Consider the following 16,800-nt stretch of genomic DNA (forward strand, 5'->3'; position numbering starts at 1 on the left):
GTATTTGGAAATTGAGTAAATAAATATGCGTAAAGAAGTTTATTATTGAAATAAAGCAGATATGTCATTATGTTTTTCACATTCTTTTCTATTGAAATCCATTCAAATTAATCTAATGAAGCGAACAAGCGCAAGTACCAGCCTGTCCACTCTGATAAATACAACATTTATTAGTAAATACAATAGAGGCTGGAGCTGAAAGAAGATTTGGATTCTTTGGAGTTGAGAACTTGGATTTTTCCCAGAGGAGCTGGAAGACGTTGCAGGATGAACTGAAATGTCTGGCTTTGTTTGGTCTATGTGAACTAACCAAGAAAAAATGGACGTTTACTCCAAGAAGACGATTTATTTATTCCTGCCTCTGGCACACTGTAAAATGACATGAGGCACTAAAATTCATTCTCGCAAATTGTTTTTTTTTTTTAGTGTTTTTTTTTTAGCAAGATCAATTTCATGCAGGTTTGGTACTATCTGGTACAATTTATTTGTGTTTAATTAACATTAGATACTTTGAAATGTATTTCTTTTTCATATTTTAAATTGTTTATTGGAAGAACTGCCACAAATTATAATAAAATGATTGAACTCTGTAACTTGTGTTAGTGACTTACATTCATTAAAGAAACGCACACACACATGCACACAAACACTCACACGCTATTCGTAAGACAACAATGAAAAACATAGTTTAAAAAAATAAAAAATGTTTCCTTTCTTTTTATTATGAGACCAGAAACAAATGACTTTCTCATAAAAACATTTTTTACCAGGTTTATTTATTTCCAAGACTGTAATGATCTTAAGACTGTCAAGTGAATTTAGTTTGATTTTCTTCAAAAATTGTACAAGAACGTGTTTCTTTTCTCCATCAAGTAGAAAACATATAATTGAGACCAGATGACAGTAGACTGGAGAAAAAGAGTGGTGACTCACCTGGTCTGAGATATTATGTAGAAAATGTTTATTGGAAATTAGCTTTTGTTTGCCTCTCTGTACTAAGTCAGTGCGAGCTTCACAAGGTGAGACGTCAAGAGATTTAGAGACCGTCACAACATTTTAAGCTGCAACCTTCTTCATGAACAGAGACAGAAATTCTTCCCATAAACTCTCGTATTAAAGTTGTCCCTTACAGGAAACCGTCGACGAAGCAAACAAAGTGTGTTTGCTGCCATATTGTACAAAATATTATTGCAAAATTGTGCTACTTTTGAGTGGCTAGAACACAGGTGGAAGTAAACATTTATTCATCGTCATCGTCGTCATCGTCATCATCATCGTCGTCATCGTCGTCGTCATCATCATCATCGTCATCGTCATCGTCATCATCATCGTCGTCATCGTCGTCATCATCGTCGTCATCGTCGTCGTCATCGTCGTCATCGTCATCATCATCATCATCATCATCATCATCCTCATCCTCATCATCATCATCTGGATCGATCTTTCCTGACAGAACGTCATCGATCCACTGCTCCAGCTCGTCAGCCGAGGGCATGTCGTCGTCGTCGTCCATTTCCATCCAGACACTGTCCGCCTGCCGAGGACACAAAACGTAGAAATCGCAGAGAGTCAAAACTTGTCACGTATTTAAATGGAGGGCATGTGAATGATTTCTCCAAACTGACGAGTATTAAATTGTGACAAAAACAGATAAATACACAGATGAGCCATTATAACTAGTGGCAGGTTGAATCAATAAGACACCCGTTGGCTGGATTAGGATTAAGACGTTTGAAACAGTGATTAAACATGTTGTCCTCGAAGCTGAAATACCCAAATCATCAATACAATCATCAACAATGCAAGCTGAGTCAAATATTGCCTCACAGACGTAAATGCGTTTTTTCAAAGTTTCATGAGCCATCAAAAGCTTTGCTCACGTCTTCAACGTCCACCACACCGATGTGAGGAGATGAGAGGTCAATACGGAAGGTTTTCTCCCAGTACGGGACCAGCTGAAAAGTCACAAACAGACAAAAGAACAAAGTGAAACTTAAGTTTTTTCACAGACTTGGTAGCTTCTGTGAAAGGCCTTCAAATCACTTTCAATAGCTGTGTACACAGTTTTACAGTCTCTTCTAACAATCTGGGTTTCCTCTAATAACATCATTTTTGTTTGTATAGTTGCTTTTTGTATATCTCTATGTGTAGAATAATGCCAAGACGTTACATGATATAATAGGCTAGTGACTCGGTCGGTGCCAGAACTTCAGTCAGCTGAAGCATAAAATTATTATTACCAGGGGGAAGTCGTCGGGGTCGATCCAGATGATGCTGAGGTTGGGGTTGTCAGTGTTCTCGCGTGCCACCTCCTTCAGGATTTCCAGGAATTCAAAGCCATCTAGAAATAATGGGAAGTGCCTGACTCAGTCTTCTGATCCAGTTTCTATTTGAATCATCCAGAAAGTACAACAGCAGTGAGGTCAAATATTACCTGGGTCATCCTCCTCTGCAAATGCGACAATGTGCTCTCCATTAATATCGTCCTCCTGTGGACACGATAAAAACACATCAAGTGATGGAGTTTCCAAGAATACCACACAAGATGAAAGTCTGGTCAATATTGCTAAATACAGACAATTGTCCTCCACCTTACCCAGATTTCATACATGCTGTGAGGCTCCAGCTTCCTCAGAGTGGGCCTGAAGAGTAAAATGATCAAATATCAAAGTCATTCTGCAGAAGAAACTTATAGAATTTATAAAGTGCTTTTTATGGGCTGCGTCAGTCGTTTTTCTCTACTTCCATATTGATAGGATTTTAATAGTATTTATGTTGCATTATCAGTCAACATGCATGTGCTTCAGTTCCATGTCTGCGGATCTTGCAGGGCCTCACCTGTCGTGCTGTTCGATGTAGTCGACAAGCTCAGACTCGATGTAGGGTTTTCCTGGAATGGTGACGGGTTCCTCCATGAACGGCTCGTAGAAGTCGACTTCGTTCATCTTCAGTTTCAGCCTCCTGGCAATCTGGAAAGGAGGAAAGTATATATATTTTTTTTCTTTTTCATGAGAATTAGTCTGTCACCAGCTTTAAAAAGCAACAAAAGCATCCTCCACATTAGATTATTTGTTTATGAACTTTTAGGTTTTTACAAATATTTTTTGTTCATTATGAATCACAATCACTTTGATCTGCATTTTTTAAAAGGAAGATGCCATATGTATTCAACTATTATTGCACGTAATGTTACTTTTGTCATTCTCAAGATATACTTTGTTGTCCCGTGTCATTTACAAGATTCAAGTAAAGTTACTTTCGTGCTCCGGAGTGGGTCATTGTGACCCAGTTGATTGTGAATTGTTGTTCAGAACTTCAGCTGCAGTTATATTGTCTGTTCTTTATGATGTCTGGTTCTTTGTCTGGTGGAGTGAACGATTCGTCCACTACACCATCTTGAGGTCAGATGTGGTCCTACACAAATGATTGAGCTGGTTCTCACTGCTATGCATTTCTTGAGGCGTTCTGATGATTTGTTTTAATTTTGTTTCTGCTTTTTATAGACTGTAAATTTGATATATTAAAAGTTTCAAGAAGAAAAACTCTATTATAGGAACTTTTTTCGAACACATTTTACAGTGTGCACACAAAAAAAAATGCAAAAAAGTATCAACCTTTGCATCAAATGTGGCAAAGAATTTGACGAAGGGGTGGAACTCCTCAGCAGCATCGTCATACTCGATGTAGTCTGGATAGAGGAAAGACAGAAGAACACAAATCCAAGGTTATACCAGTTAAGATGGATTGTTTGCGGCCTCGTGCTCAAAATCGTCAACGTACGAGGAGACTTTTCGCTTTTGAAGTAGCCGACCAGCTTGATGACCTCATCCATGTTGTAGAAACCCTTCAGCTCGCGCTCATTGTCGATGAACTCCACAGGGTCCTCGATAACCTACAGGAGGAAACACAGGACAAGAAGCAGTCAGAACTCACACAGGTCCCGTTAAGCTATGATTTCAGCCACAGTGCCATAAGTGTAGCAGCTTCAAACTTTTCATACAGATAATAAATGTCAAAACTTCAAAGTAACCCAAGTTGGCATGTTCTAATTCCTCATACAGTATATCTTAAGGGCTTGATCTAAAAGAATAAATTTACAGTTACTGCACTGCCTTCACTTGCTGTACTAGGGAATAAAGACATGGGTTAGAAGACATCATGATACTAGTCCAGGCTGTAGAGAGATGTAGCGGTGAGTCTCAAGGACCTTTCTTTAAAGAGTTCTTCCTGTGCGTGTTTCCTCTCATCATTTAAAAACATTTTTTTTTTAAAATAATAAAGCAAGCATTTAGGTTGATTGCTCACTGTTGTCACCCGCAATGTGTGTGTTTGTTATTATGCTGTACGCATAGATAATTAGGTGATGAAACACAGGTTATCGCCCACTGCTTCATATTACACTCACATCATAGATGAATTCCACCAGGGTGTCTGCAGCCAGCTCTCCATCGTACTCAATGATCTCATTGTCAGCAAAGATGTAGATGCTTTCCACTTCGTCCAGTCCTGGCGAGACACAAAATCTTTGTTTGATCCGTGATACATGTCAGTAGTTTTCCGCAAGCTTTATTTTACTGCTTGCATTTAAACACGCAGGAACAATGAACTTCAAAAGAGTCGCAGTTGATCACAAGCTGATGTTCATCAGGTCAAAGGTCAAAGGTGCAAGGAGTTTGGTCTGTTTGACCGAGTGTTACCACAGTGTCACAATAAAAGTTGCAGTACCGGTTAAGCACACTTGAGGACGCTGTTGTATTGAGATTTGTCAACCCTGCAAGGTCTGACAAGCAAAAGCCACCAGTGAAACACATTTAAATTTTGTAATAATTTGTAATCATCCCTGATTTACTGTACTGCTTAATGTGGAGGAATATCAAAAGCGTGCATGTTAATTGAAAGTAGACGCATCCAATCAGTTAATTTCATTAAGTAAGCATCCATAATCAGCATAAATCTGTATAATCGATGTGTTCAATCATAATTTAACCCTTTAGTAAGGATGACACTTTTGCAACACCCACAATTGACCAGCCAAAGTTGCAGACTGATGTAGTACATGTTAAATTATTAAAATACAATTTGATCTTATATAATATTTATATTATTTAAAAAAATTCTAGTCTGGCATATACTTTTGATTACTGTATACTTTATTTTCCCTATGGTAAATCACTCTTTGACACATTGTTGTGAAAGAGAGATTTATCATCATACCCCTATCGTCATCATACATATAAAAGTAACAGGCATCATTACGTGTCATTCATCTAGAAGCAATTCTGTGCAGAAAAGTATAAAACTCACCCAAAATTGCACATATTTTCTGAAATTGTGTCTAAAAGTGAAAAATGTGTTATTGTTTTTCCCTGAAAGGTTAAAAACTCTCATCCAGTCCAACAATGTCATAAGATATCTGACTGTAATTCGATGAGAAATCTTGTTCTGTGGTTCTATGAGATTTGTGGCACATTATGGATTACAAACATGATGAAAATCCTCATGGCGGCTGGGGGAAAGGTGGTGGGATTTGAAGTTTCCTTATCTGCTCAGCTCACCCAGCTTCTTGGCTACAGCATAGTCCTTCTTCTCATCCACCAGGCCGAATCCAATGTCCTCGTCATCCAGATCGTCCAGAACTTGTGCTGCAAGCTGGGCAGAGTGACAGGGGGGGGGGGGGGGGGGGGGGGCAGAGAGGTGAGGCAGTTGAGAGATGAGTGAAATTTGTATCCTGTGTGTGTTGATTTTGTCGCCGTCTGTCCATGATGGACCTCGTCTAATCTCAGGATGCCACTAAATCATACTTTCAGCTTCATTTACACGGGCAAACCCTTGGCCTTTCATCTCCATTTCAAGGCCCTGGAGGCAAAAGCTTGGATTGCTGCCTTGCACTTTCTAAATCGGAATGAAACCGAAGCCAACAATTGACAGCCCTCATAGCCAGTGCAAGAGGAGGACGGACAGCGGGCTTTCCAGAAGAACAAGAGGGGCAGAACTTGAGCCAACTATGTCGAGGCACAGAGACGCCGTGACAGGTGTGGTGGAAAGGAGAGGAGCTCACACTCTGCAATAGACATGCGCATTCAGACAGTATATATACACATACTGTAAACATTGGCTCGAGTGTACTCTTCTCCCCACAAATACATCTTATTACATATGCACAGCACTGTTTTCCCACATCTTCTAGCACCTGTGAGTTAAAATTGTCCCAACGCCCCACTGTAACATGTCAGATGAAGTCAAAAGCATTATGCAGCAGCTTGCAAAAGCAGCGTTGTGAAATGGGTAACATTCATAGCGACCAAAGCACCTTAAAGCATCTGAACAAGTGAGATAAACTCTATAACATGATGTTAAACATACGGTTTGGCCCCTTTGATTGCTGTATGTATTAGTTGTTCCTTGTAGTTGAGATATGCTACACAGCATAAGAAAGCAAGGAATCAAGCTTTATTTGGAATAAATCTAGTGCTGTTTGAAAACACATTTAATTCCCTTTCTAATGATGCCACATTTATTAGAAATCTGCATTTGTGGGATGAGCAGCTGAGGTGGATTGTTGTTATCAGTGCCTCAGTTCTGCTGCCCATCCCACAAATGCTGCAACGTTTGAAATGATGAAGAAGCATTTGTGCAACCATAAAATGATATATTGCTTGTGATTACACATCGGGCAGTTTATCAGTAATAGCAGATTACCAGATTATGGCAAGAGATATTATGGCTTTTTTTAATCTGTGCAGGTTAGAAACCAGTGGACACTGAGCTGTTTGCATTTTAACTCTGTAAAAAGTATATTCAAAGCTTTTTGTGATTTTTCTTTTTAGCAGCAAGTTTATTAAGGAATAAATGATGCTAAAGGCTTGAATGTAGCAAATGTCTGGTTGTTAATGATTTCATGGATGGATCAGTATGGATAGGTGGCAGGATGGATTTTTAGAGTTTGATGAATGGATGAATGGCAGATTTCAAACCATATACATTTACTTTTCTGCTCTGAAAAGTGAAGTCAAACTAGCACGGCCCAAGCTGCTGCTGCTGCTGCTGCTGCTGCTGGAGTTTGAAAGCAGTTCAGTCTTCGAAGGTTTGTGATGTGTGCAGTTCCTTTGTGTAACTTCTCTTCTTTTTAAACAAAACTGCAGTCAATGGCGTGGAGGAGCGTTCAGCGGATAACTGCAGCAGCAGGAGAATCTGTATTTCACAGCCCAGCCTTGAAGCACTTGACACAAGAGGCAGACCTCCACATACCTGGGAGATAATTGCCGCTCGGCTTGTGATCAACTGCAAGAAGAGGTAATGCTTTAGGGCAAGGCACAATAGTCACAGCGTCCAGGTTTTAGAATAAACGGGGGGGAGCAGCCTTCACAGGAGACAAGAATAGGTCCAGACTTAAATACTGAAAGTGTGTCAGGGTGATGGACGCTCTGAACACACAACACGTTGTGTTCAAATAGTCTGTGATGAAACTTTTTTTTGTGTTTTTTTTTAACATCACTTTGTGTTTTTCATTGGCAAACAAACATAAATTGTTTCAACATGCATCCAAGCCACCTGACATCTTCACCCAGTCGCGTCTGAAGTGAGACGTTCTCTGCTGCTTTTTCCATTCATACACTCTTTGAGGATCACAATCCATTTTAATTAGTCACATCTCATAGAAATGGTAGTGGCTTTAAGCCTTAGTTGGACAAGTGACCACATTTAATAGCATTTCTCTGTTCCTCACAACCTGGGAATAGCAAATGTATGACAGTCACTGAATACATGATTCAAACGTTTCTTGGGGGAAAAAACATGTATTTTGCTTCTTAAACAATCACTCATCCTGGGGTTTACGGTCTTTAGTTTATTTATTCCCAGACAGAGCACCTGACTGACGCATTCGATATAAACCATGATACCACACTGGATCAATTTTCAGTAATCAAATTAAAAGACATTCTGGGCCATAAAACTACAAATTAGGTATGGATTTGGTCATTTTTACATTATATCTATTTATTTTTACTCTTCAGTAATTCACAAAAGTTTGTTTTTTCATAACCACACCCAACATCCTTGGAATGCAAATTAATTTACAAGGACTGTATGTATAGTGTTAAAGATCTGTGTAAATGAAATATAGACTAAATGTTGCTTGAGGTCTCAAATTAATGACCATTACACAAGCATACAAATATTTTAGATAGTTTTGTGTAGCTCTGTTATGCATACATTATCTTCAGTGCATTTGCATTAAATAGACTTTATATTTAGGAATCATGTATTAACTGAGGTAAATTTGAAAAAGAAGTTAAATGACAATGTAACACCAAAAAATACTCAAATCTTCTGCCCGGAGCTTTCAGAGTAGCCTGTCCAGTTTAGAAACAGGGGGGGGTATTTATAAGCGTGGTGAAGTTGAGGGTGCTTGCTCGCAGCGGGGTAACTGCAGGGAAGAGGGGCTGGAAGTCACACAGCTATATACGGGCACGTAAGAAAGTGTGCTGATGAGCAGAAAAGGAGGCTGAGATGTGTTAACATATGGAAACGGGCATGTTGGAGGCCGGCTGGCCGGCCGGCCGGTCGAGCTGATGAATGGAAGAAGACACCTGACATGCAAGATAACGCTCCCATCAATCATCCCCGCTCACACTCAACAAAACAGTTGCTTTCCTGGAGACTTCTCGTGATGATCTCTCCTCTTTCTCTCTGTCTGGGTATTTCCCCCCCCAAAAATTCAGTGTCCAATCACCTCCACCTCCACCCTCCCTCATCTGTTCCCTCGCTATCACCCACAAGTCTTGAGTGCTCCGAGCCAAGTGAGAGGTCGGCAGTGTAACAGCTTGGCTGCGCCTCCTGATGCCCCGTCACTGTCGGGCCGTCGGGTGATGGAGGCGAAGGCAGAGCACCATGGTGAGCTGTCAGAAACGTGCCCTGGCTCCCTGCTGCACTTGGCTGGGCCCCCAGATGATGAGCTCGGAGACGGCCGAGTCAGATTTCTTGTAAAACATCCCTCTCCTGCTTATACTGCACCATGCACCATTCCCCATATCAGTGTTTCTGCTTACTCATGTTATGAATCGCACTTATAAAAGCCAGTGGCTGTGATTTTTTTAGTTTAGTTTTTTTTTTTTTTATGAATCCATGCAAAATCTTAATCATATGTTTCTTAAAAGACTGGCTCATTATTTAAATTAAAAATCTATAAAATGGCTGGGCGCTTTAACATTTTGAGATGGTCAATGAAATGAAGTAAATCTTGAATCTGGAAGTGAACCAGCACGGTTGATGTAAACAGCATAAGTTTTACTCTCAGTGTATTAACAGCTCAGTTTTAATGAGAGTTTCAAGACACTTCTTATTTCGTTGTTTGTTTCTAGCTGCAGTAAAAAACATAATCAAGCAAATTCCGCCCTGCTAACATCTCACAGAAAGACAACCATTTAACACAGAGGGGGGGAAAAGATGTGTGAAAAATGTAACCAAAAACAAGAACAGTGTTAATAAATGTCTGAGCTCCAACTGGACAGTGACTGTTGTAAATACAAGCTATTTTCTTTTTACACAAGCTGAAATGATTCTCAAGTCTCAGCATGACATCGTGAGCCATAAAAACAATATTTTTTCTCCTGTAAAAGCAAAAATCCTTATTGTTAAATAACGCAAAACTGATTGGACTCAAAGAGACAGCAGCTCTGCAGATCAACACCTGTTAAAACCTAAACTGCATGATAATGATCACTCGGATTATTTTGACACATTGTTGGCTTGTCAAATTTAACTTTCACATTTCTGCTTTCTGTTTAGCAGGAACATTTTCACCGTACCTTCCCAATGTCTTTCTTCCTTATAAACATTTCAATGTTGATGGATAGTCACACAATTATCTTTACTGTGACAGATTTATTCACTCCTTTACTGTCTTTTAAAGGCTCTCACGGCACTAACATTTCCCTTCTTATGAAACAAGCACCCTGGGATCTGTGTAGAATTCAAAGTTCTGCTGGCTCTTTTCCCCCCTCAGCCAGATGATAAATTAGTAATGGCTGCTGTAACACATCAGGACGTTCGACACCAGGCTGTTACATAACACAGCGCCTTGGTGGTCATGAAACATTCAGATACAACGACATATAAAACACACGCTCTGTCTTGCCAGCAGCCTGCGCGGCTGCACCTCCTGTGTTGTGCACTGAAATGAGCTTTTATTTGAGACTTTATGCATGTTTTAGAGGCTGGTTTTATTTACTACCATTCTAAAATTAAACTACCTCTCGGTCTTTTAGCTCTCAGCTGGCTATTTTTCTGGGGTTTTTTTTTTCTTTTTCTTTCATTGTACAACACGAGCTCTCGGGAGGCATTGTGAAATACACGGGAAGCTTTCCGAGACCTCGCGGGCGCACGCCTTGATTCACTCCAGCAAGCCGTCAGGGCAAAAGTGTCTGAGACCATCTGCGAGTGACTCATTTGGACAGCAATGAACGGCTTTACAAACATGTCACACACAGCAATCTTGCTTAATAAACTCAGAGTCCCCGCTGCATTCGTTAAGCTTGTTTTGCTCGGTTACATAAAAGCTTCTGTTAGAAAAAACTAACATCAAAGCTCAAAGAAGATACCAATGCAATGTTCATTAAGATGCGGCAAGTAATAGGAAACATGGGTGTTGATAATATCTGGGTGACGGTTCTGTAAATTAATACTTGATTGCAGTTACTTTATGTGCATCAGATAAATAATAGCGCCCTTCATTCTTGAATTACTTGTCTACATCATGTGTGTCTGTTTCAATAATGAACAAATAGATTGTTGAATGACTGATTCGCTCATTAAGTTCTGTTTGAGTTTCATCAGTTTGGCTGGAGAGTGATTCTCCTAAACGATTCATTAAGGCTCAGGCTAACTTCGTCATCTGTCCATAAAAATGTATGTGTACTCACCATTGCTAAGAGTTTTGTTTGCTTCACCTGTGTGTGTGGGGTTTCATTACAACAACACACAACAGCACCCAAACCTTTATGAAATGACTGTGAGGTTAATGCAAATGTTGTTTACAGCGGGGCATTTCAATATGTTACAGTAAAGACAACTGATTAGAGACGCTTCTCCTCTCGTAAACAGGAGTTTGTTACATTGTAACCAACAGTATCGTAAATAAATTTGACATCCGTCACTATATTGATGGTTTATAAATAGCAGTTGGTTATGAAGATGTCACTGTCAAAAGTAGTGACATTATTATTATTCCCAACACTTGAAAAATACATTTTGACTCACTTAAAGGTCGTCATTTCATTGTGACATACATCATAACAGGTTTGAGTACTTCAGTGCATTAATGCATCCTCTATATCTGCGTGGTGAAAGAGCAGCGTACGCCCCAGACACCAGTGGACAAACACAGATCAGTTACATCTACGAGCCTTTACGTATTTGTTTGGATTGTGGGAAGAAGCCATATTACTTGGAGGAAACTCATAGTCAGACAGGGGCTGCACATAAAGGCTGCACATAAAGTCTCCCAGCACATCATCAATCTGGAGGCCTCCTCTCTGTGAGGCGAGAGCGACAACCACTATTCCAATGAGTGCTTTGGTTAAAAATGCTGAACTGGGCCCAGTCCACAAAGCAAACAGATGTCGATGATAAAATGAAAACAGTTGCAGGAAGACCTCGTTAGAGTCCCCCATGTGTCAGGCTTTGAAAAGAGGTACATGGGCCAGTTGTAATGTAGGACCATATTGTTTTATGCCCACTTTGTGTGTTAAAGGGAATTTATCGGAACCGAATAAAAATCCTGATGATAAATTGCACGAACGTGCTGACTTTGTGCTCTCTTTATTCAAGTCGGCCACTTTATGGAAAGACTATGAGTCGGGGTCTCGAGGTCACATGATTCACACTTAAATGTTTAATGCTGCGCCCCGATCCCTTCCATTTCCTTGACATTTTGCAGTCATGAATAAGTTATCTGAAGAAATCCACAGATACAGATAACTGAACAGAGGAAGGGAGCAAAATGAAAATGTGTCTGTTATGTTGAGCGAGAATATCGCATCATTTATAAATCATCATGTACATGGGGGGAAAATGCACGCGTCGTGTAAATTACATGGTCGAGTCTGAGAACTACAACTGTAACTGTGATCTACAAAACGTTTCTGTTTTTTTAACTTAGAGCCCTTAGTTAACATTTTAATTTTTGAGAGGAAAAACACATTGAAACACAAATGAGCACAGTGAAAACTTAGAATCTTGCCATGTATATTTGTGTAGTTTATAATCAGAGTAAAATACAATTACCTAACAATTCTGATTGAAATGAGTATGGTGGCTATTTCCCCCCTCTTACTTTAGTCTTTGTCACATGGCAAGCAAAAAAACCCCAACAACTTATATTTCGTGTGTTCATTTGTGTTTTAGGGTTCATTTTCTATTCGTTCTACAAGCTTATTATGTTTTATTTCACACAATTAGTGCACAAGGAAACTGCTAACTTATCTCTCTTACACTGTGTTATTCAAATAACTTTCTGCACTGTTGAACACAGTAAAATGTACTCTGACAAAACAACTCTGCCAGATATCGGGTCAGCTCCTGTATATCAATATATGCAGTGCACCGCTCATCAGGCTGTTGCCAATTCATAGTTTGCCATAAATATTGATCTGAAGATGCTCTGACCCTGTCAAAGCAAAAATGAATTTTACTCCTGTCAAACTCACTCAAATCCTTGTACTTTTACACACAAGGATGTCCAACGTCTGCCCACAGAGCCAAACAAAGCTGCCAAAATAGCTTCTTGGCACAAACAAAATATATTGATCCAAATTGCAGTTCCTATCTTTAACTCATGTTGGCAGCGTACATGCACCTTATGCACCTGATCATCTGGCGCCCGTTAATTTCAATGCTCTGCAAATAACAACACACGTGTCCAAACAACAATATGTTTTGCTCACCGAGGGAAAGCTCAGATTTCATTGGTAAAGAAAAAGAAATTGTGAAGAGGTACCATCAACTATGAGATTATAGTATTTTGCATCGTTTACGCGACCGTTCTAACACATCAGCTTTGACAACAAAATGTCAAATGTGCTACTTAATGAAAAACTATGACAAAGAAAAATGAAGAAAAAAAAAGCCCTCTGTGACACATCACGTGTCATAATGTTATGCCTGAAGCTTCTATTATTAATGCTCGAGAAACAAATGGGTGGGTGTTTGATTGGACGGTCTCATAGAATCACACCAAGTAAACATCCTGCTCATCTCACCTGATGACTTCACATCGAGCAAATTGGTTCCGACTTTAGTGCCTCTTTTACACTTTTAATTGGAGGATCAAAGGGAAGACGAGGCCTATCGAGATGTGAAGTCGCTGCCGAATGTTAATTACCAACGATCTGAACTGCTCTGCAATGAGGAAGAGTGAAACTGAGCTTCTGAAGCTGCTTCATCTCAACTCTTTCTCTGTAAGTGACCCTTGAACCAAGAGACCTCCGCCAAGCCAGCTGAAAGGTCTGAGTCAAAATGGTGTTGGAGTGTCAGCAATGTAACACCAGTTGGACAGGCGCCTCGAGGGTACCGGGCAAAACGGCTCATGAGGTAAAGGGAACTGGAGGTAATGAGAGGCAGTTTATAGAAGCTGGATGTGGGGGGGGGGGGGGGGGGGGTGGTGGTGGAGGGGTGGAGGGGGTTGGTGTCGGTCGTAATGGTCTGGCAGCCTGTCAGGTTCACAGGTTCATGTGATCAAAATACAAAAGAGGTCATCTGAGTTAATACTCTCTCTCATTTGGATGATTCAGTTTTTAGTATTGTGGCTGTTTTTCAGAAAGACACCAGGGCACAAATTACATTTTTTTATTTTTGTTTAGACTTTCCGGTATCTATTTTTGGCAAGAAAAACATCATTTGTAAATCGCTCACGAGGATAATTCAAAGTTAACTTTGTATATTGCCCAGAAAAGTCTCTTCTTATGGGAATCTGAAAAAAATAAATACTGTGAAAATGTCTTAATTATTTTTTATGATTAGCGTAGTATTTATGTTTTCAGATAACAAGAATCATATTCTATTCTTTACATTTGATCATGATATTGGGATGCTACTTCATCAAACAACAGGTGAAAGGCAGTTTATACTCAACAGAGTAAAAAAAAAAAAATGCATATGTTTATATAAGTCTTTTCCGTCTTTGGAAATCTTGATGATCTTTAACAGCTGGGACAGCCCTTAACATGTTAGTGTTTTTAATAACAGTTGCACATGCTATGTATTTATCATTTCACAACTGTAAACATTGCAGACTTATTTGTACTTAACTGTTACTTAACTAGTTCAAAATGTTTTTTCATCAGCCTAATTATATATAATTATATAAACCTTGGGAATGTAATGTGATGACTGGATATCAGACTGTACTGTCAGAGTTACAGTCTAAACTCAGTTTCAAGGCCAAATGAGTGCAGGAAGAATATATGCAAGGCAAATTATATCACCAGAAATGTTCAGGACTGTATTTCTCATTTTATGGACAAATCATGACATCTTGAATCAATGTTTCAGGAACAAATATTTAATTTCTGAATGCTGAATAATCAGCAACTTGAAGAAAAAGATCTCTAACTCATAAATCCACCAGCCACCTCTGTCTTCCACCCATCCATTAAAATCCAAGTCATGAATTGACCGAGCAGAAAAAGAAACGGAGGACTCCAGCAGTGCGTTTGAATAACGGTTACCACGGCGACAGTCTGACCTTTTCCCAGATCTCTCCGCAGATGGAAGAAGATTAGATGAGGCAAAGTAGGGAGCCTCCCCCAAACCCAACGGATTTCCTGTCCGTTATGAGGCTACATTTTGACTTGTGGAACCTTATGTCAACTCTTCTTCCTCATCCCCATCATTTCTTGTGAACCGGAGGGGAAATGGGAGAAGAAAACACAAACCTGGTGTGGTCATTTCCTTCTCCTACAGAAGCCCTCCGGCGCTCTTCCTATTTATCTCAATTACCTATTTATTAATATTTTATGTGTCATACACATGAATTTCATGGGAATCCACAATTTGCTGCTCATCTCATTTGAGGTAGATCCAGGTGTTTGCTAAAAGGTAATCATCAGTGACAATCATGACACATTTTCGGGACCATTTTTAATAAATAGGTTTTGAAGTCTCTCTAACAATAGGACCAAAAGGCACATTTTCTTGGTTTATTGATGAGATGTCTGTTTGCCCTGAGCCGTGTTTATGACCGGACTTGATCCCTCCAAAGATGAAAGTGAGTGAAGCTGCTATGACGGTGGTCATATCTTCTCTTCCTGTTTGGTGCTTAAGTGTATTCCTGACATTTACTGATGAATTTGCATTTGCCATTTCATACCATCACTGAACTGTTATTTGGTATTTCGTGTTTTTTTTACACTGCTAAGTGCTTTTGTGCTGTTGCTTTTAGTGACCATCCTTTTATTCTTCTTCATAAAGCCCTCTCTTTCCCAATAATGCTGAAAGAGAACTTCTACCAATCTTCTACCCATTTTTCTAAAGAACAACAGTTTTCCCTTTGCAGTGTAATGCTTTTTATCCAAATATGAATCACTACTTCATTTCATAAAAATAAACTAAGATGTGTCGCCCCTTGATCGCCCCCTGCTGAGTGGTGGAAGTTTACACCTTGAACCCAGTGAACTCAGCATGAGCAGAGCCAGGCACCAATAGTATTCGCTTTGGGAGCATGTATCAGCTCTGACGTCTTGTGAGGTACAATTAAGTAGGGGATATACTTTGTATTTTGTACTTTGTGTTTCAATAGCAGGGGTGTCAAACGCCCCCAGACCAAAAGCAAGCTGCCACAGAGTCCATCCTGCCCATGGGACACCTTTTATTATTCATTGAGCAGCAAAAGTAGTTGTCAAAATACAACCATAAGGTATTGCTTATGCTGTTGTAGTACATATAAGTGTGAAAGGAAATTTGTTGAAATTTGTTAAAAATTGCATGCTGTATGCTGCAGAAATCACTTGCACTGTGAACCTCCAGACAATCGGACATTGGGGATGGCTCCAGGACTCTTGCCTCATGGCGTGAAAATTTGCATGTTCTACCCATGTGTAGGTTTCCTCCCACAGTCTAAGAAAACGGATGTGAAGGTTCAGTGGCGACCCTACATTGCTCCGAGATGTGAATGTAAGTGTGTGTGTCTCTGTGGACTGGTGTGATGGGTTCAGGGTGTGTCCCTCCTCAACCCAGAGGCAGCTGGTATTGGTTCTCATGCACCGTGACCCCGCACAGAATGAAACGGTATAGAAGAGGGCTGTATGGATTAAGAAGCTATTTGTGAATATCCACACTGCAAAAAACGTTTTTGATTTTGTGCATTTCGCTATACTTTGCACCAAATTGCATCACCCTTTATTAATTTTTTTCAGTTAATCTAAACAGAAGTCACAGTTCGAGAGGAGTGACATTAAAGAAAGTCAAGCTTCAGTGTCCATTTGTAGGGTTTACTGGGGAGTGCATAAGGAGCCATAGCAACAATGGCTGCATAAAAAGAGAAGGCTGGCATGTTGGTTAGACGGGGGGTTGGCAAGTAAAGGTTCACAGTAATCTGAGCTGCGTGAAGCGCCATGATTGATGAGTGCAGGCCGTTACAGTATGCAGCATGCCAAAGGTCACAGTTCAAACTGCTACGGCTGCTGACGAAGATGGAGAAGAGACATATTACCAACAAGCCGGAGGAGATCGTCGCCACCATTCTCACAGTTATAAGTACATATTTTCAAGTAATTTCAACATTTTTAGTCAGTGCGGCACTAT

At 39.9% G+C, this 16,800-nt stretch overlaps 1 protein-coding gene across 2 annotated transcripts in view; it reads right to left on the reverse strand.

Moving 5' to 3' along the window:
• Window positions 1-409: 409 nt before the first annotated feature.
• The window catches only part of casq1b (calsequestrin 1b), a 21,366-nt gene continuing 4,975 nt past the window's right edge, over window positions 410-16,800 (reverse strand). Inside the window, exons 2-12 of one of the 2 annotated variants that reach the window (XM_080519321.1) lie at window positions 7,249-7,281; window positions 5,556-5,649; window positions 4,406-4,506; window positions 3,781-3,892; window positions 3,615-3,688; window positions 2,839-2,969; window positions 2,597-2,642; window positions 2,435-2,489; window positions 2,241-2,341; window positions 1,881-1,955; window positions 410-1,534 (exon numbers count right to left, since the gene is read on the reverse strand). In XM_080519321.1, the coding sequence (XP_080375447.1) occupies window positions 1,241-1,534; window positions 1,881-1,955; window positions 2,241-2,341; window positions 2,435-2,489; window positions 2,597-2,642; window positions 2,839-2,969; window positions 3,615-3,688; window positions 3,781-3,892; window positions 4,406-4,506; window positions 5,556-5,649; window positions 7,249-7,281 (1,116 nt within the window). In that variant the 3' untranslated portion in view covers window positions 410-1,240. The remainder of the gene's footprint in view (window positions 1,535-1,880; window positions 1,956-2,240; window positions 2,342-2,434; window positions 2,490-2,596; window positions 2,643-2,838; window positions 2,970-3,614; window positions 3,689-3,780; window positions 3,893-4,405; window positions 4,507-5,555; window positions 5,650-7,248; window positions 7,282-16,800) is intronic. The other variant, XM_080519322.1, reaches the window with a different exon arrangement.

Source organism: Blennius ocellaris (assembly GCF_963422515.1).
Source record: "Blennius ocellaris genome assembly, chromosome: 23".
Lineage (NCBI taxonomy): Eukaryota > Metazoa > Chordata > Actinopteri > Blenniiformes > Blenniidae > Blennius > Blennius ocellaris.